The sequence below is a fragment of the Penicillium psychrosexuale genome (genome assembly GCF_028828465.1).
Source record: "Penicillium psychrosexuale strain IBT 29551 chromosome Unknown utg000002l, whole genome shotgun sequence".
NCBI classification, from domain to species: domain Eukaryota; kingdom Fungi; phylum Ascomycota; class Eurotiomycetes; order Eurotiales; family Aspergillaceae; genus Penicillium; species Penicillium psychrosexuale.
In genome coordinates, this window is record NW_026643187.1 from 2,570,611 (window position 1) to 2,589,857 (window position 19,247).

General features: G+C 48.8%; 7 protein-coding genes across 7 annotated transcripts; 3 read left to right on the top strand and 4 right to left on the bottom strand.

Annotated features, from left to right (window-relative positions):
• Nucleotides 1–1,148: 1,148 nt before the first annotated feature.
• On the bottom strand, nucleotides 1,149–2,006 carry N7518_002144 (uncharacterized protein; the record flags this gene model as incomplete). The annotated part of the gene is made up of 1 exon (XM_057183072.1): nucleotides 1,149–2,006. One exon carries the CDS (start codon nucleotides 2,004–2,006, stop codon nucleotides 1,149–1,151), a length of 858 nt encoding a protein of 285 aa, XP_057044522.1.
• A 1,224-nt stretch (nucleotides 2,007–3,230) lies between these two features.
• On the top strand, nucleotides 3,231–4,833 carry N7518_002145 (LysM peptidoglycan-binding domain-containing protein; the record flags this gene model as incomplete). The annotated part of the gene is made up of 4 exons (XM_057183073.1): nucleotides 3,231–3,565; nucleotides 3,626–3,737; nucleotides 3,793–4,223; nucleotides 4,503–4,833. The coding sequence occupies 4 exons, from the start codon at nucleotides 3,231–3,233 to the stop codon at nucleotides 4,831–4,833; spliced, it is 1,209 nt and encodes a 402-aa protein (XP_057044523.1).
• A 1,333-nt stretch (nucleotides 4,834–6,166) lies between these two features.
• N7518_002146 (Aminoglycoside phosphotransferase) lies at nucleotides 6,167–7,762 on the top strand (the record flags this gene model as incomplete). The annotated part of the gene is made up of 1 exon (XM_057183074.1): nucleotides 6,167–7,762. The coding sequence occupies one exon, from the start codon at nucleotides 6,167–6,169 to the stop codon at nucleotides 7,760–7,762; it is 1,596 nt and encodes a 531-aa protein (XP_057044524.1).
• Nucleotides 7,763–8,177: 415 nt separating this feature from the next.
• N7518_002147 (PPIL2 family peptidylprolyl isomerase) lies at nucleotides 8,178–10,083 on the bottom strand (the record flags this gene model as incomplete). Its single annotated transcript, XM_057183075.1, has 4 exons — nucleotides 8,178–8,688; nucleotides 8,747–9,930; nucleotides 10,002–10,018; nucleotides 10,074–10,083. The coding sequence occupies 4 exons, from the start codon at nucleotides 10,081–10,083 to the stop codon at nucleotides 8,178–8,180; spliced, it is 1,722 nt and encodes a 573-aa protein (XP_057044525.1).
• Nucleotides 10,084–10,554: 471 nt separating this feature from the next.
• On the bottom strand, nucleotides 10,555–12,763 carry N7518_002148 (mRNA decapping enhancer EDC3; the record flags this gene model as incomplete). The annotated part of the gene is made up of 3 exons (XM_057183076.1): nucleotides 10,555–10,802; nucleotides 10,860–12,590; nucleotides 12,649–12,763. The coding sequence occupies 3 exons, from the start codon at nucleotides 12,761–12,763 to the stop codon at nucleotides 10,555–10,557; spliced, it is 2,094 nt and encodes a 697-aa protein (XP_057044526.1).
• Nucleotides 12,764–13,141: 378 nt separating this feature from the next.
• Nucleotides 13,142–15,535, bottom strand: N7518_002149 (DEAD/DEAH box helicase; the record flags this gene model as incomplete). The annotated part of the gene is made up of 3 exons (XM_057183077.1): nucleotides 13,142–13,940; nucleotides 13,991–14,409; nucleotides 14,462–15,535. The coding sequence occupies 3 exons, from the start codon at nucleotides 15,533–15,535 to the stop codon at nucleotides 13,142–13,144; spliced, it is 2,292 nt and encodes a 763-aa protein (XP_057044527.1).
• A 622-nt stretch (nucleotides 15,536–16,157) lies between these two features.
• Nucleotides 16,158–18,891, top strand: N7518_002150 (uncharacterized protein; the record flags this gene model as incomplete). Its single annotated transcript, XM_057183078.1, has 6 exons — nucleotides 16,158–16,179; nucleotides 16,241–16,302; nucleotides 16,365–16,641; nucleotides 16,699–17,312; nucleotides 17,365–17,641; nucleotides 17,690–18,891. 6 exons carry the CDS (start codon nucleotides 16,158–16,160, stop codon nucleotides 18,889–18,891), a joined length of 2,454 nt encoding a protein of 817 aa, XP_057044528.1.
• Nucleotides 18,892–19,247: the final 356 nt, after the last annotated feature.

Below are 19,247 nucleotides of genomic sequence, written 5' to 3' on the forward strand. Positions count from 1 at the left end.
GACATCGCAATCATCCTAATAACATGAAATTGATGGCTTGTATGATCGGCTTGATTGATCGGCGAATCCTAGGCTGCCACTCGGATTGAGGGAGTTTTTCTTGCCAATCTCTTCCCAATCCCATCAATTGTCAGCTGAGGTATCCTAGAGGGTGCTCGCCCTCACCGCCTTCACTCCATGAATGGCGGAGTGTCTGGCCGTCCGCATTGCGAAACATTCATCCATCACGACTATATGATTGCTTGTGCCTGGTGAGGTTGTCACGCCCTATGCTGCCCGAGAGAATGCGCGTTGCGCCACAGCCCGGCTTTTTTGGAGCAACGGCCGGAGAGTGCGACGGACCAGAATACAACATGGCATGAATCGTGTGCGTTGTTTTGCCGAAGAGGATTGTAAGTGATCTGTTTGGCAAGTTCATATGACCACGAAGAATCAATGGATTGAAGACTTCCAAGGTGCTCAGATTGTGTGCTTACCCTGCATACCTGCATGTATAGTTTCTGGCCTGATTCCGTTAATAAGCTACATACATGGCTGGGTCCCAGATAACACAGAACAGTTTTGTGCCCGCAACCTACCCCAAGCACGGAAGAAGATTGCTCGCATCCAGCAAACGGTCGATGCGAATGTCAACATACATACGCACCCACAATCTCCTGATCTCTGGTCTCGGGCAGAAAGAAATTCAGCAACTTCTGCAAAAAAACATAGTGGCTCTAGGGCCACTTTCACCGACGAGCACGTCTTATTCCAAATCATGCCAGGAAAAGCGCATGAACAGGTGATCGTGTTCTTACAGCAAAACTTCGTTAGGGCAATGGAGGCGGCGAACTGCCCAATGACGAAAACCACAGTAGGAATTGGCGCAACCATTTCAAAGGGACAGTTTTATGGAAAGGAACCCGATTGGGGTATAAGGCCCATCGGAGAACTTCGGGTCATAGTTGTTATTACATTCCCATTGAGCAAATTGTAGATAGATCGGTTGGCTCTCGGTGGCCTATCAGTAGTTGCAGGTCTCTATATGTGATTGGAGACTAGTATGTCCGTAACAAGACGCTATCAATGAGCTTAACAGAATGAATTGCCATTCCATGAAAAGAAATATTGCCAATGGATTAGATCTCGCAGACAGCAATGATATACTTCTAAGACTTCCGGCGTAATGAAGCGAGCCGTTCTTCTTCAACGTTCACTACGCTGCACTCGTCAATCATCATAGGTGGCCGTACATAGAACGCCTCCCAATCCGAGGGTACTTCCAGAGTATCAAACCACTGCACGTAAGAGTGTATGGGGATATACATCCATCCAACCATTTCGAGTTCGTCGTCTGTCTCACCATCATGCCACTCCGGATGTATCTTATATTCCCTTTCCTGAGGGGTCAAATTACCCCACGGCTTAGACAAAATTTTGACAACAGGACCGCAAAGGGAATTCTTGAAAAGCTCAAGCGACTCTAGACAGAAATCATCCACAAAGAGGCAAAAGTTATACCGTGGGCCGAGAAAGTACTGTGGACCCTGCCCATTATTATCATCAGATTGAAGGTTTTCGAGTACTTCAGGGCTGGCGACGATCTGAGGTAGTTGGTCTGTAACCCATGCGTTGAAGTGGTCACGAATATCGTGGGATGTAGCTCCATTGAGTTTCTCGATATCGTCATTGATGACCAGCTGATGATGCGACAGAAGATCCATTCTCTGGTTGCATTCAAGGTCGCTTTCGATCTTTTCTCTTAGGTGTTGAAGTAGGCGACTCCACGCGCTCTCGTCCTTATAAGAACAGCGGTAAATAGAGAATCCCCAGGGTAAACCGCGCTTTTTAGAAAATTTATCGGAGAGGGAAGCGTCGATGTTCTTGTAATCGTCAAGCATACTGCGCGTCTGCTGATCTTGTGCCTTGCTAGTAATCCTACGGACGCTGGTTGGAGAGCTCCGTGGTAGACAGCGCTGGGACAAGACCGCGGAGATATGACTGAAGATAGGATGCCGAAGCAACATGGATCCGGGTTGAGATCGGTTGAGATCCGATACACCGGACAAAATGCCTTCAATCCGGGAATTGTAGAAAAAGAGACGGGTGTTTGAGCCAAAAGGGGGTTTGCAGGATTTGCAGGATTTGCAGGATTTGCAGGGTTTGCATCTCCTCAGCTTTCATGTCAGATGATCTCTCGGCAACTGGCTAGTATAGAAATACGATCCTCACACTTGGGCACCTGGGCAGATTTTTTGCCCATATGTCACACCGGAAAAGGGGTTAATTCTAAAACCCCTGCCCATACAATTCGATTTATAGTCACATTTGGAAAGTCAAGACATCCATCGGCCGAAGGGTTTGTTTACGCCGGCATTGCTGCCGGCTCAAGTGGCACATGAAGAGCATGATGCATTCAATTTTGGAACTTCCCAAACCTCACACTTTGAATGTGATCTGGTCGATAGCTTTTTTCAGTTGCTCCGCTTCATAGACCACCTTTGATACCACATCACCTGTTGCCCCTCCTAAGGGAAACTTTTGGTGAATCAACCCGATTCTGGTCGTAAGGTAATTTTGTCCATGCTGCACGAGATTTTCATAGAAAGCAGGCTCAAACTCTTTCCAAATGGCGAGCATGTTGAGTGTGTATCCCAACATGGTACTCAGAGGAATCAATGGGTTCGGTTTTGCTGACACTTGTCAGAGATTCGAGCTTTGATATTGTTCCAAGCGAACAACTTGTGGTCCTGTGTGAAAGTACATGTCGCTCTGATCTTACTAGACTGCGGCAAGCAATTCAAACTGCATACACTGAAGCAACGGATGTGATGGTTCCAGGTGGATCAATTGCATATCCTGGTGAGATACTTGTTGTCGGGTTTTTCTCCACAACTGCCGTGCTAAACCACAATCAGCCACATTCACGACGGATCGCTACCTCTATTCCACCGGTCTATCTTGCCTCACTGATCCGTTAGTCAAACAAAAACACAGAAAGAGTATATTTGCTAACATCTACAATAGATCTACTAATAAATACTGCGATGAAATAGTCGCTGACTGGGTAAGCAATGGGTCTGGATATACTTCGGCACAAAATTGTTCTTTGTGTGAGCTTGGTCTTCAGAAACTTCAAATCGAGTCACCATTTGGCTACAGTGATGAAAGTGCAGAGGAATTTCCCTCCCTAACTTCTAGCTGCAGTGCTACTGGGTATACTTTCGCGAGTTCCACTACGTACGCGCTCAATGCGACGGCTACATCCGCCACCGACTTGTTTAACATCATCATACTCAGTCCGAGCAAATGACACATGCGTGACAATTTCTGCTGCTAACGAGGTCTCAACCTACAACTTGATTTCTGAAAATGCTCTCGATGTTGCCTGTAACGGGATATCGGAAGGAAAGACACTGTGTCTCCCAGAGACCTGCACAACATATCAATTGGAATTAGCCGATACATGTGACTCGCTAGTAAGCGATCTCAACATAAAATTTGCTCAATTATTGGCCTGGAATCCGAATATTAACACGGGATGCTCAAACTTGGCATCCTGGAGAGGCTGGTATCTTTGTGCCAGGTAAGGGAGTTTGTTCAAATTCGGCGTGCTCTTGATTTCTCAGTACTGATTCGAACGTAGCTCGCCAACCGGTACAGCCATTGTGAGCGAGGGCTCCAGCGCAACCACTGCCGTAGCAGTGCCTACTGATGCCCAATCTCTATCCAACACCAATTGTGCGGAGTGGCATGAGGTGTGTGATGACAGTCAGCCCTGGACTGCTTTCAATTTACCTAATACTTTGCTAGGTCTTATCTGGGGAGGACTGTTCAACGATCTCACTCAAGTATGCCATTTCTTTGAGTGACTTCTATTTCCTCAATCCACAAATAGATTCAAACTGCACAAACATATGGCTGGACACGTCATACTGTGTTGAAGCAGTAGGGAATATCGCTACTTATACCGGATATATCACCACCACTGCAGCATACACTTTCACGAAGCCTGCCTCGACAACATACACCCCGACCCCTGCTGCCACGGCTACCCTCGAGCCCACAGCGTCTGGTACTATCGAAGGGTGCGCAATTTATAACAACGCGTTCAGTTCGACTATCGCGAATGCGACAACGCTGAATTCATGCAATATCTGGGCCAGCATCGCAGAGGTCACCGTCGATAATCTTCTTAGCTGGAACCCGAGCTTATCAGCCAGTGACTGTACCTTCACGTCTGGGTATAGTTACTGCATTGTTTCTGGAGAAACAACTAGCAAGTTTTAGCCCTAGTCCTGTTGCCGCTTTAAACAGCTCTAACGCCTTCCTAGCTTCCCAAGATCTGCCATACGACTATTGCTTTGCCGCAAATAGTAGTCTAATTTCATCAACCAGTGTTCAGCCATCTGATTGCAATTGCTATATCCAGCTCCGCGCTGCCGATAAGAGTAGGTTTCCAGACGACATATACTGTCAACCAAAAGAAAATCAGATCAAGGTTGCTGACTTACTCGCCCTAGGTGCTTTCAACTGCACGATGTTTTCGTCTCTTTCAACTTCTCTGTCACCACCGTCACATCGCTTAATCCTTGGATCGGTAGTGATTGTGATACAGGTGTCTGGAACGCACTCTCCAGCGATGGATTCGAACAAATATGCGTTGAAAGGAACTCCTCGGCAGTTCCGACTTCCACGACCTCAACGATATCAGCGCCTACCTCCACCATCAGCACAATCGTCACTCCGCCAGCGGAGGTCATGTCAGATGAGGCTTCCAACTGCAACAATGGCATACTGTGGTGTCGGGCGATGGTTGCCAAGCCATTGCTGATCAAAATGCCATCTTACTGAGCGACTTCTACACATGGAATCCGAGCGTTGGAACCAGTTGCGCATCACTGTGGCTTGGATATGCTGTCTGCGTGGGAGTTTCAACTTAATATGTGTACCCTTGTTCGTTCCGTTGTCTCCCTTCTTAGTGAACGAACTACAGCGTTGGGAAGCGTGAAACCCCAGATATAACTCCTATTTTGGTCGCCGTTCTCTCTGAGGTGTTTTCTTCCTGAGCCCGCTATATTCCATAGTAACTGTGCCTGCCTACTTTTTCAATTTCTAGGACCTCGATCAATATCGGCGGTCAAAACCTTCGTTGCTGTAGCCTCGATATCGCGTTGCGAGCGGCCGGGCTAATTATCAAAGCGACGCGTTTTAGCAAGCCTAAGCCAAGCCTAGCTAAGCAAAGTATGATAGCCTTCCAACTACTGAGAACTCGTCTCTTTGACAGTAGTCCAGCAACATTATATGGGCGGGGACAAGGAGCAAGGGGCTAGGGATAAATGGTTTACCGCAACATTGAACGTGCCAGATTTTGTCCCCATATGACCTAGCGTGCGGCAATTGTTTTAAGGGCGGCTGGACGTCCAAAGTTACGGGTGGAAAGGCGGCCGTTTCTGGCGCCAAAAGTGGTCATTTTCGGCGTCCTTTTCACAGGTCTTCATATTCTAGTTGTAAACGGACCTGTGAATTACTATATGCGGTTAGTTTTGCCTCTTTGGGTTTAGCGCCTCAATACGCTGTCACGTAACCTACCTTCAATGCCGCCGACATAAAAGACCCGTCTTCGCTGCTCTTCCTCCCCCTCTCTCACTTTTTCATTCTTCCTACCCCTCTATCTTGCACTCATCGCCGCTGAATAGCTTGATATAATCTCTTGAATCTTCATAATGATAAATCAGGTGATATCTGAATAGCTTTATGGTAAAATAGGTGATCTCTCAGTTTTCTCATCTCTCAATTACTTTATTTCGATCTTATATACTGTATGCCAGCAGTGTTTACCAAAGGAGATATCCATGGAACCGTCCTAAACCCATAATTACTAAGGCGGTGATTAGAGCGGTGAGCCAAAAAGTCCCATTGTCGTAGTGGCACGATTCGTCGCCCATAGAAGACATGTCTTGACGAGTCTACACCAGGCATTAACATCACATCAATATCTCAAGCGAATGCGCTCAACTGGGGCCTCCCACAGATCACCGGTCTTATCATCTTCCACCTTCTCAAAATTAGATTGCACATCAAACATTGTTTGGGATGCCTTCGCGCCATTCAGTCTCTGCGGTAGCTTAGTTGATGTCTCACTTTAGACCCAAGATATCAAAATCACTTTTTTTTTCATATCAATATGCAACCACGCATGTGCTACGATGATGCGGCTTGGGAGAAAAGCGAAGAAATCTCTGAAGCCTGGATCGCCCAGTTCGACGACCTCGACATCTTGAGAGAGCTCGGACGTTTCCTTGTTAGACACCACGAACCCGACAAGCCTGACTCATTTGATTTTTTGGAAAAAGGAGCTTTCAATATATCTTTTGAGATGACATACAAAAACACTAGTTCCGCTATCATCCGTCTCCCGCAGCCTGGTGCTATTATGTTCCCCGAAGAAAAAGTCCGGAATGAGGTCGCTATAATGCGATATATTCTTGACCAAACTTCAATCCCAGCTCCTTTTGTCCTTCATTGGGGCACGCAGAAGGATAGCCCTTTGGGGCTAGGTCCCTTTATGATCATGGAGTTCATGGATCATCACACGAACATGTACGATGTTCTCAATATGCCAGGTCGCTCTCGGGCATACCGTGGAATTCTTGACCCAGATTTTGATGAGGATGAACTTGAGCGGTTATACGGAGAGCTAGCATATATTCTACTTCAACTTTCTCGGCCCTCCCTTTGCCATATAGGGTCACTTAGCCAGGTTGATGATTTCACCTGGGAAGTCGCACACAGACCTCTCTCTATGCCCATGAATGAACTTATTCGAGTGGGGTCGCTACCTCAAGCATGTTTACCGAGCCTAGACACGACATTCGACACAGCGTCATCATATTTTGAAAGCTTAGCAGAGATACATATTGCACATCTCACGCACCAAAGAAACGACGCCGTTCACTCAGCCGATGACTGTCGACGAAAGTTCGTTGCTAGATGTCTTTTCCGAAAGCTCGCCCGAGAGCGAAAACTCACAGAGCGGTGGGCTTCTTTCGAGAATGGCCCTTTTAAACTCTGGTGCGACGATTTCCGACCAGGTAATGTCCTTCTCAATAAGGACTCGAAAATTGCCGCAGTCGTGGACTGGGAGTTCACATATGCCGCCCCCGTTGAATTCTCCTACGCGCCACCTTGGTGGCTTCTGATTGAGAAGCCCGAATATTGGCCCACGGACGGCGGTCTCGAAGACTGGTGTGGGGAGTATGAGTCTCGACTCCAAACATTCCTAAGGGCTATGATCACTCGTGAGGACGAAGCGATTAGGAAGTGTCAACTGAAAGAAAACCAGCGGCTTTCTGGCCCGATGCGAGAGAGCTGGGAGAGTGGGGATTTCTGGGTTGCGTACGCCGCGAGGAACAACTTTGCATTTGACGCGATATACTGGCAAAAGATCGATAGGCGATTTTTTGGACCGACTACGTGCCCCGACCCTGCCGATGCATGGAAAGAGAGACTTGAGCATTTGAATGCCGAGGAAAAGTGTGCTATGGAAAAGCTCGTTTCCCAGCAACTGGAAAATATGAAGAGCAGAGTTTTGGCGTGGGATCCAGACGAATATACACTAAGCCAGGTAGATATTGCAAAGAAGAAGGCGGAAAGGGAAGAAGGCGAGACCAAGGAAGCGGAGACCGGGGCCAAGGAAAGTGAGAAAGTAGATGTTCAAGTTGAAGTGGATGAAGCTAGTGCAGATATGGTGTCCACGGAGTTTGCGAGGTTAGCTGTTTAGTTTCAAGAACACATAGATTAGTTAGCAAAGCGTGATGATCTAAACCAAATAAGATAATTCAAGGTGGACTTAAGGAGGGCGAGCCGTATGTGTTTCATTTTGAGTAGGCCATCTAGAAAAAAAAGCTGTCGGCATCCGCGTTGTATTGTGAAACATTTGTGAGAAAGGAAGCACTGCAAGATCTCATGCGGCATCGCCCGATGTAAGTCTCGTATTATGCAAAAGGCCGTGGTAAATGATATTCGCAATCGCCTTCACGCCGGGACTATGTGCCATGGGCATTGAGAACGGCTTAATATCCGGTTTGTATGCAGTGGATATGTTTGTAAGATGCAATTGCAGGATGTGATCAAGTATATTCATATTAAACTACAACTCAAAGGAGAAGAAAAGAAAGCATTAGGAATTAGATCTATTACCACGAACTAAAGTTTCCAAAGCCTCCAGGCACCTTGGCCTTTTTACGAGCGGGCTCAGGTGCAATCTCCTCGTCCAGAAACTCTACAATCTCATCTTCTTCCTGTCCATCCCGGTCTTCCAGTGCTGCCTTCAGATACTTTCCAACACCAGAGGCACCGCCATCATTTGAGTCCGCCTCAGAACCGCGGACTCGCTTTCCAGTCCAGGTGACACGATCATCGTCCGCACGGCGAGAAATCTCCTCTTCCTCTTCTGCAGAAGGACCCGTGGCACCTGTGGCCCGCGCCTCTTCGGCGCGCTTCTGGGCCAGGAAGTCCTCGAACGGATCTACAAAGACCGTTATTTCCTTAATACGAATATCGGGGGTAGGGCGATTCGTAGTTGATTCCACTGGGTGGATCTCTAGCTTATTCAAAGTAGTGGACGAAGGCGTTGGGTCGTCGATTAGACGGCCGAAGATGGTGTGCTTGAGGTTGAGATGAGGTAGGGCTCGATAGGCGATGAAGCTGAAAGCACATGTTAGCGCACTCATTGAGCCAGGGGTAATATCAGGGGCCCACTTACAATTGACTACTATTTGTGTTTTTGCCTTTGTTGGCCATGCTCAGCGTGCCTCGGGAATCGTGCTTCAAAGGCCCGTCGAATTCATCGGCAAAGTATTTGCCCCAAATACTCTCACCACCTCGTCCAGTACCAGTTGGATCACCACCCTGGAGCATGAAGCCCTTGATATTACGGTGAAATGGTATATCGTTGTAATAGCCCTTCTTGGCCAACTGAAGGAAGTTCCATACGGCTTTGGGCGCATGCTCGGGATACAACTCCAGATTGAGATGCCCGGCGGTGGTCACAATGCGCGCGTAAGCCTTGGCCTTCACGCGACCACGCTTGAGCATGTATTCCTCCTCCGATAGTACCGCCAGCTCGGCAGACGTGTGCGGCGTCAGCCCGGTGCTAGTAAACGACGCAGCCGCCTTGCCCGTAGTGAATCGTGCAGCGTTGTAGGGTGTTGGCTTTCCCGTTTGCCCCTTGGAAGCCACATTCGCAGCTACAGTCTTCGAACCCGCTTTCGAGCCAGCCGCAGCAGAACCAGCCTGCTGAGCACGCTCTGACCGTGCCTTTGCAACTGCCTCTTTCGCTTTCAGGATCTTCGCCGAGCTGCCGAGCGCACTGGTGTTGACGCTCCCAGAGGTCGGTTGACCGTCCAAGATTCCTGTCTCCCCCTCCTTGATGTAGTTGAACGAGCTGAGGTTGCGCGACTCAATGTTCTGCGGGTCCTGCAAGGTGATAATATCTTTTCGGCTGAATTCCTCATCCGTGACCAAGTCGCGCCACAATTTTCCCTTGATGTTGAGTCGCTCCACCGTATCCCAGGAAAAGACATTCCCTGTATTCCGTAATGCGACAATATGTGTATTATCGGTCAGAATCTTGTAGGTCACCGGATCGACGTAGTCACCATCCTCGTTCTTTGCGAGAGTCAACTTAATCAAGTCCGAGCTCTTCAATGGGGCCCCATCGACAGGATTGGTCCCATGCTTTTTGATCCATGGCAGAATGTTTGTGAGGTCGAAGAGTGTTCCTGTAGGCGTGCAAACCGGGTGTGAAAATGGTTGGAGGGAGAGGGAACAGAAATTGAACGGCAAGCGCTTGAACGCGGCGTGGGGGCCGCCCTTCTTGGCCTTGGAAACTCCAGCGCCAGCACTGGCCGAGAAAGCATCTGCAGATGCCCACTCGGAGTGTGTGATCTAGAGAGAGTACACTTATCAGCGGGGATTCAAGATGTGAGTATTGGAATGTAGAGGAAAATGTCGCGTACATAAAGCTTATCGGTTCCTATAGTCACCAGTGTTAGTGAATATGTACAAAAAATCCCTCACACAGGACATACCTTTTCCCATAATTGAAGATCAGGCTGTTCAGCAACTTTCGCGCAGCGCAGCCCGCGGAGATCGAATGACGGCAGGACGCTTACCGCTTTGAGATTACGGGGCGAATAATATTGCAGTGCAGAAAATATATCAATAAGTAAGCGGAGTAAAAGGCGGTAGGCTCCATTACCCTCTTCGAGCAAGATATAGGTATCACCAACTTCTACAAGGGAAATATGGGCTTAAAATTCCATTCGTATTATCTGGCTTCGACATTTCGGGCCATTTGTCCAGATCCTGAGGTCAGAACAAGGCCAGTGGATAATCATACATGTACAAGTGCTAACCCCCCGCTAGAAATCCTAGAAACCCATGCATCATTAAAACAAACGCTGTGTGAACGGAGCTACCAGCTCCGCCTGAATCATCACGCAAATTGAAAACGCCTCCGATGACAATGTAGATCGTGGTAATTCATAGGATTAGAAAGGGCCGTCGTGTTTAGGAAATTGCGGGTTGGTACTTCAATGGCACGACCCATTTGTTTCCGAAATCAATTCCATGGCGGCGACGGGTACCGTACTTTCTCCAGACGATCTGAGGGATTCCGATGTCGGCAACTGCCAAATTCCAGGACAGTCTTTCACCAGACAGAACAGCATTCAGCACACCAGTCTTGGGCGCTCCGAGGCACACCACAGATGTGGCATTGACGCAAAGTCGGCCACCTTCGACCAGAGTAACCTCGCCTGTGGATTTTTCTGTATTAGCCACACCGGTTTGGACTAGTCTTCGTAAGTACTTACCAGTAGAAGCATTGAGTCCGGAGGGGACATCCACAGACAACACATCGACGTTGCTGCGGTTCATCCACGCAATCATCTCAAAGGCCACACCCTGGTCGTCAGTTCGAAGGTCGTCAAAGGACAGATGCATGCCAAACAACGCGTCAATAATCAAGTCGGGCCCTAGGTCCGAGGTGGCCAAACGGGCGGATAGTTCTTCCCATTTGAGCACACGTCCCCCAACCTTGCGGAAGATATCGAGCTGTTTGCGGCAGTTCTCCAGCAATTCAGCTTCGTGTTCGAGCCCGAGCAAACAGACTGTAACCCGGTGACCTCGGTTACGCAGATGGCGAGCAGCAGCAATAGCCCTTGCCCCAGTGCGATGGTTGCCAGTAAGGATAAGCATAGTGGGTGCAGCAGCATCATTGGATAGAAGAGCCACGGCAGCCTCGGCTATTCCCCGACCTGCATTCTCTGTAATGATCTCATCGGCCAATCCAAACTCGGCGACCGAGATTTGCTCGATCTCCAGAGTCTGCAACGGGCTCACCGTAGGACAGCTGCGATTGGTGGTTGCGAGCCGGAAAGCTCCAGCACTAGAAACATTGGGAGCAATCATTGGCGACACCGACGATCGGCTTGGACGAGGGCTAGTTGTACGAGAAATGTTGACGTGAAGCTGGCTGCGGCCAAGCGCACTGAGCTGTGGCACCATTGGCGGGGCCTGCATCGCGCTGTCTTTGCGGGGAGGCTGAGCGTGCGCAGGCGCCCTTGGCCGCTCGCGTCCCGAAAGTGTCTCGCTGCTCAGCTTGATTTCACTAATTCCTTCAACATCATCCCCGGTGTCGCTGTTCTGTGGGCTATCGAGTACGTTCTCCGTCCAGTGTAGGTTCTTTCCGCCGTTGGTGCCCGGCTTGACTCTTCGGTTGAAGCTCACCAATCGCTCCTCGTCTGCGGTAGTGTCATCGTTTCGAATTTGTTCAAATACAGTCCGCTTGTCAAATTTGGACAGGTTGCTTGCGAAGTCGAATTCGCCCAGCTCTTGGATATCAGTAGCATCTTCGGTTGCCCAACCACTTGGGTCTTCGGCATAACGGCGTGACTTCTTCTTGCGAAGTTTATTTCCAGACCGGCTCATAGCTTCAGGTGAATCCTGGAATGCAGGTACAGCTGGCTCCACAAATGCAGTCTGGCGCCAGCCTTTGCTCTTTGGGTTGGTGCTTGCTGCGCCGCCGTGTTTAGCGACATATCCTCTCTCTTCCCGTACATTCTCTTGGTTGCCACGCCGACTCCGCTTTGGTGTCTGTTTTGATGGTGACAGTTCCTGTGGGCTTTGGAGTAATTTCTTGTGGGAGGTCCCTTGTATTCCGGTCTTGTCACTATCTGCATTCAATTCCAGGCTGCTAAATGGCTCAACCAAAGAGGCCGAGACCACCCCAGGGTGTTGGCTGGCGGAGACAGTCATTGGCGCATTCTCAACAAACGGATTAGATACGAGAGGAGCTTTTGAAAAACTCAGAATAGCCGGGTCGGTAAATTGTTGCTGTGTTGGAGTAGATTGAGTGGGCGCTGGGGGCAAGGGCATTGCTGCATAAGGTTGAAGCTGGGGGTTAGGTTGATGCTGAGGTTGAAGCTGAGGTAGGTGCTGATGCTGCGAGGGAACCTGGGTATTGGTTTCGAGAGAGAGGGTGGTGATAGCAGAGGCATCAATGGAATATTGAGGCAGGCGTTGACCGTTCCAGAGAAATGTGACTAATTATCAAAGGGTTAGTTATTATGATATTACATACTGAACTCATTCATGGCTCACCATCCTGGAGCAACAAGCGCTGCCCAAACACGTTGGCGACCTGGCCCACCAGCCTTCCACCGTGTGGCTCTTTCAATGTCACCAGCACATTGTAGCCAATAAATTCAGATGCCATGATGATTGTGAGCTTTCGTAGTCCAGCTGAACAATCATCAAGCGTGCAATTGTATTTGTTTGAAAAGCGCGTCAAACTTGAGATGACCCTACGGAGTTGGACGAGAGAGCTGTGAGACAAGCTGGGCAGCTCAATCCCAGGGCACGTGATTTATGCTATCGATAAGCGATAGGCGATAGTCGATAGTCGATAAGCCGTGGGGAGTGGCGAGGGGGAATACGAGATACTATAGATATAGATGTCCATGGGTGGTTTGAAGCAATTTGTGTATTGTTCATGATCAAAATGCATTATTGATACATAAGTAGTGAGATGTTTTGGATATCGATGTTATTTCTGACCTGGGAAAAGAAAAAAAATCGCAATCTTATATATGAATCAAAAGTCTTCGTCCTCAAAGTCATCTGGGTTCAAAGCAATTGAGGACTTCGGCTTGTTGATCTCTGTGCCCCTGGTGAGTTTGGAGTAGAATTCCTGCACTTTCGGATGCACCATCACCTTCCGAGGCTCAAATCGAGTAACCTGCAGTCCCTCCTGTGACACCGCTCGACTCAGTGCAACATAAGCCTGGCCCTTTTCAAACACTCGACCCAGATCAACTTTTACACGTTGAAGAGTCTGGCCTTGGGCCTTGTGTATGGACAGAGCCCAAGCCAATATCAACGGAACTTGTTGACGTTGGGCTTGTACTTCTCCGTTGGGAAGCTCAACCTTCCACGTCTCCGGTTGACACAGTAACTGACGTTCTGACCCATCTGGCTGAAGGAAAGATACAAGCGGCCATTTCCGGGCCATTGAAGCTGCGCCTTCTTGGTTTCCCATAGGCTTTAGCTTTTTTCTAGCTTGATGAGCCCGCTCCTCATCGCTTCCAGTCGCGTCACTGGTAAAGTTTTTGTCGTTTTCCCTGAAAACCTCAAAGTAATCTTCACTCATGAAAGCTACCACTTTCCCAATAGAGCCATTGACAAGCGAATCCTCCATATTCTTAATGAGCATCACTTGGGCACCCTTCTTCAACTGGATCATAGGAGGGGCTATGCAGCCTGCCAGCAGTCTCGCGCGATGCTGAGGGTCCTGAATTGCCCCGGAATCCACTGCGTTGAACCTCATAATCTCGCCAGAAAGTCTTCCCATCCGTGCAGAGTTGGCACCATCCACTTCAGCGCGGGTTGGGAACCTAATTCAAGAGTCAGATTTGACACAGTATAAGTATATAGTAAAACTTACAGTTCCGTTGCCTCGAACTGGTCTTTGGCATCAAGGGGCCGAGAGAGCCGTTTAAAAGCCTCAATCGTGCGAGGGGTAATTTTACCCAGTCGCATTTCATTCAGCATATTAGCAAACTCCGGATCTCGTTGACGGAAGATGTTGGTTAAAAGAACGGTATGTTGGATACAAGTGGTCCAGGAAGCAGCTGCAAATGCAAATTTTGCCTCCCGGTTGCCTCCGTCTGGGACTGGAGGTAATTGAAAGAAGTCGCCTGTTACAACAAGCTGGATTCCTCCAAATGGACGACCATTGTTGCGCATTCGTCGGGCAATCTCTTCGAGTTTATCAAATAGATCCCCGTCCACCATGGAGACTTCATCAACGACAAGGACTTTGGTACGCAGCCAACGATTTCGAGCTTTCGGGTTTTTCTTGATCTGAATGTTGTTAGCATCTGCAATTCCTGGGTGAATAGAGAGAGACTCCTACCCTTTTCACTAGGTCGGGCACAGGCTCTTTGCCTAGACCAATCCCAGCAAAACTGTGGAGAGTCACACCCCCGATATTGCAGGCCGCAAGACCTGTTGATGCTGTGACTGCAATTCGATCGGATTCTTTGCGATATTTATATCGCAGCTGCGCAATAATTTCCCTCATGAGTACCGATTTTCCTGTTCCTGCAGAACCAGTGAAGAACATGCTCTTTCCGCGCTCGACAACAGTCTTAAGAACAGCTTGTTGCTCTTCACTCAAGAAAACATTGTGCACCTTCGAACAGTTCTCTGGTTTCGGGTTTATGTCGCTTTTTTGCGTCTTCTTGTATTCTTGTCGCAACTCTCTCTGTTCCGCCTTGATGGTGCTCTCGGACTTGTTCCATGGTTCTGCAGGCCTCGACCGTTTGGGGGTCACAAAGCTCTTTTTCTTGTCTTCGCGGGGTTCCTCTTCTTCTTTCATCCAAGGAAGAGTACGAGGTTTCTTCGCGGGCGGTTGGAAATGAGAGGGCGGCGATGACGACCAAGGTAACTGCATGCTGCTGAGAGGAGCTTCTGCTTCTTGGGATATGGATGGAAGATCGGGGTAATTGACATCTGTTAGATTTTCGTTGCCGCAAACAGACCGGTCGATTCCCGATGTAGTGTCAAGGCTTGGATATGTGACTGTGTTGGAGATGGCGGTGCCAGCCACACTCGGCATAACCAGCGGATAGGGCTCATCGAGGTCCAGATCATCATCGAAGTCATTTTCATCGAAATAAACCGCGTTATGAAGGGACCCCAGCGAGGACTCGGCCACTTCGATTTTTCGTTTGACACCACCGGATTGTGATTGTAGTTGTGGCTTCGAATGGGCCATTGAATTAGCATGCAACAAGTCGGTCTGCTGAAGAGGTTTCGTGCCACTGCCTGAGTGGTCTTGGAGGGCTTTCTTGAACATTTTCTCGGGGGCTGCGGCGGGTCGAGATGAGGATGAATACGCAAATGAACTCGGCAGTCTCTTTGGGCAAGTCAAAGAGAGCAATCGAATTATGTGTATGCCCCGCGCCCTGGATATGGCAACATGCATAAAATAGAATGCAGAATGCAAACCAAGACGATGAGGTCGCGTCAGACAATTCCGATCGGGACGCAGATCGATTTTCGGCAATCAACGCGTTGCAGACGCGATTATCTGCACGTGACGGGCCACTGATAAGGATAACAACAACACTGCAAGGCTGAATATGGATTTTATCTCACTAGCTTTGTACTATTCATTGCCTATTTAAGATGTTACCGAGATTTCTTGGGATTGAATATACTGTATGTTATACGACGGTCCAAATAATTAAGCTTTTGTTGGCAACTAACGACCATATTATGACAACTTGTCTGAAATATATACTTCGGGTCAATTGTTCAATATTCACAACACATTGACCCAAAACAACTATGAACTACGAGTTACTATGATTTCCCATGCAATTAGACAGAGTGGGCTAGATCATCATTGTAGTTAAGTGCAATTTGTATACTTGCATTCAAGTATACTCCAGAATATGCGAGGGGAAATCATACCACGTGATCGTCAATTACCGCAAAATACGCGGGACGAGAATGCAGAATCTAGATCTTTCCAACCACCAGTCGCAAGAGTATCTTGCCAGTCACACGATATTGAAGCAGCCTGCACTCTGCGACCATGAGGAATGGCAGGGATGGCTGTTTTGAGTACGTGGAACGGCTTTTTTCTTTCGAATTCGAGCACATTTGCTAACAAGTCATGTTATAGATAAAGACTACCCTCTGACGGGTGTAGTCATATGCTTCACATCCGTACAAGTTGAGAAGAGAGTATGTGTCAGAAAGGCTCGTGAAACTGCAAGCACAGGCTGACCTACGTTCCTATTGTACAGACTCCATTGACTAAAATGGCGGAAGAAATGGGCGCGTTGCACAGTGTCCACCTTACTTCGGACGTAACCCATTTGCTTGTGGGTGACACGAACAGCGACAAGTATAAATTCGTCGCAAGGGAACGGAATGATGTGCTGGCAATGAACCCGGAATGGATCGAGGCTGTACGACACTCCTGGACACAGGGAGAGGATATGGACATACAGGCGTTGGAGAAACAATTCCGGCTGGCAACATTGCATGGCCTCAAAATCTGTATCACTGGGTTTTCGGACCGTGAGTTGGCTGGTTTCCACAATTGAGCATAGATCAACGCTAAAGAATGCGCTGCAGTTCCTTTCCGAGTTTACATGAAGAAGACAACCGAGGAGAACGGGGCCGAATATAGGAAAGACCTGACGAAAACCGTGACACATCTTATTGCGCGCAACTCGGACGGTGAAAAATACAAATTCGCGACACAATGGAATATCAGAGTTGTTTCGGTGAAATGGTTCACGGATAGCATCGAGCGTGGAATGATCCTGGACGAGCAGAAATACCACCCGCTGATACCTGCTGCAGAGCAAGGTGTCGGGGCATGGGATCGATCCGCACCGACAGAAAGGGAGCCTTCTCAGAAGGACAGCACTACCGAAGAGAACTCTTTGAATCCGCGACCTCGAAAACTACGCAGGATTGCAAGTACCAAGCTGGTAGATCAAAACGAAAGCATCTGGGGAGATATCGTAGGAACAGGATTCGATAATAACGAGACGGCTGGACCCCAAAAGAACCCACCACATGAAGCATCGAAGCCTGTCATACAGGCATATCAGTCATTCGCCAGCGAGACTACATTTTCTGAAAGCACCCAGTCTCGGCTTCCGCTACCGACTGCTCCACCAAAAGACAATGGATTTTTACACACGACTTATTTCTTCATTAATGGATTCTCTTCTAAGCAGGTTTGTGCTCATCCTCTTGTCCACATGCCCTTGAAACTAATGTATCTTCTAGACTAAAGTTCTACGTGAGCATCTCACTTATAACGGAGCTCAATTAGTGGGCTCACTAAATGAGTTCTCTAGCCCTACTATTCCCAAAACAGGGCATGGGCTGTTCATCATGGTGCCGTATCAGACTCCTAGGTCAGAAATTCCGTCAACCGATGAAATGGCCTTTGAATGCGAGATCGTGACAGAGATGTGGCTGGAAAGATGCATTGATGCTCGAGCTTTTGTTCCACCCGAGTCTCATGTGGCAAGCACTCCATTCCCCAAATTCCCTATACCAGGTGAGATCCCATCAAATGCAATATTCATACATGCTCTAATAATAATAGGATTTCCGGAATTGCGGGTTTGTTCCACCGGCTTTGGACGTATTGATCTTTTACACCTACGCAAACTGGTAGAGTTGATGGGCGCCACATACGGAGATTTTCTAACGCCAAAAGCATCCGTTCTTATTTGCAACGACCCCAAAACAGCCAGCGTTGACAAACTGCGGCATACTGCCGAGTGGGGGGTTCCAGCAGTGTCTGCTGACTGGCTCTGGATATCTATTCAAACTGGCCAAAAGAAGGCATTCGAGCCATACATTGTCCGACGACAATTACCCCCAAGCGCTGGCAGCACAGAGGAACTCGGTTCTTTATCTGCTAAGCGAAAGAAGCCTGACAAACATCTTAATGAAACGGGTTCCCCGTACAACATCTCTACCGAGTCCATGAACGGTGGTAGAACCGAAAAGCAAAATTCTGGAAAGAACGCTGCAAGTCGAACAATACCCATCGTCGGCGACGGCTTTGAGGCCGATGCACCGAAGCCCTCCGTGCCGGAGTCTCGATCTCCAACCCCGGCCAGGATACCAGACGAACAAACCGCAGTGGAACCGAATAACAAACAGCCCACGCCAAGTACTGACCCGGTACCACCCACTGGTCCATCCGCACTGGATACGGCTCTGAGCGGGCTCCTACAGCAAGCCCGCGCTGCCAAGTCACGACAGCAGTCTGAGAACACCACGACCAATGATGACGAAAATCCACCCCGACGAAAGCGCAAGCCCCTCCTCGGCCGCGCCCCGTCCCACTCTTCGGCGCGAATGCTGGAAGGCCCGCGACCCGTCTCACGCGCCAGCTCGATCGATACACTCAACGACGATGGCCTCGGCAGTGCCTTAGAGAGCGCCCACCCGACCAGAGCCAACTCCATATCCCGCAGCAACAGCCGTGTCGAACAAAGCCTGTCATCCATGCTCAGCGATGGTAAGTTTGATTTCCTGAATGACAAACTCCCGACCCATACCGAGGACGAAGACGAGGAAAATCAGGCACCGCAGATGACGCAGCTGGATTATGAAGATCCCGATGCGGCTGCCATGAGGGCGGAGTTCCTGAGGGGTGCTGGGAAGTTGTCTGGTAAGACAATGAAGGCCGATAGCTCGGGTTTGCTTGTCGGTGAAGTGCGCGAGCTTGAGGATATTGGGTGGGGTTCTGGGCGGAGGACGAGGAAACAGCCTGTTAAAGTGGACGATGAATGATTTTTGCTTTTTATTTTTCTATCGGCGAAGGCATGGCATTGCATTGGGAATGGCGTCGTCCTCTTTGGTCCATACATTGTTTTGAAAGAGCGATATATAAGGGTTGTTAATGATAATCCAACTCGGCTCTATACTAAGCAAGCTACATGTCCCCTGGCCTAAGCTGCATTTTTGATACTAGATATTTTAGGGATAAAAAGGAATACGAAGGGACCACCAGCAGGAGATATTTTGAACTAGATGCACCTCTCAATTGCTTAGGGAAGTTGGATGTGTTGGCCACGATCGAAAGCAAGCCACTCCGAACGATGGTTGTGCTTTGGGAACCGTCGAGGGCTACCTGTAGCCAGCGGTGA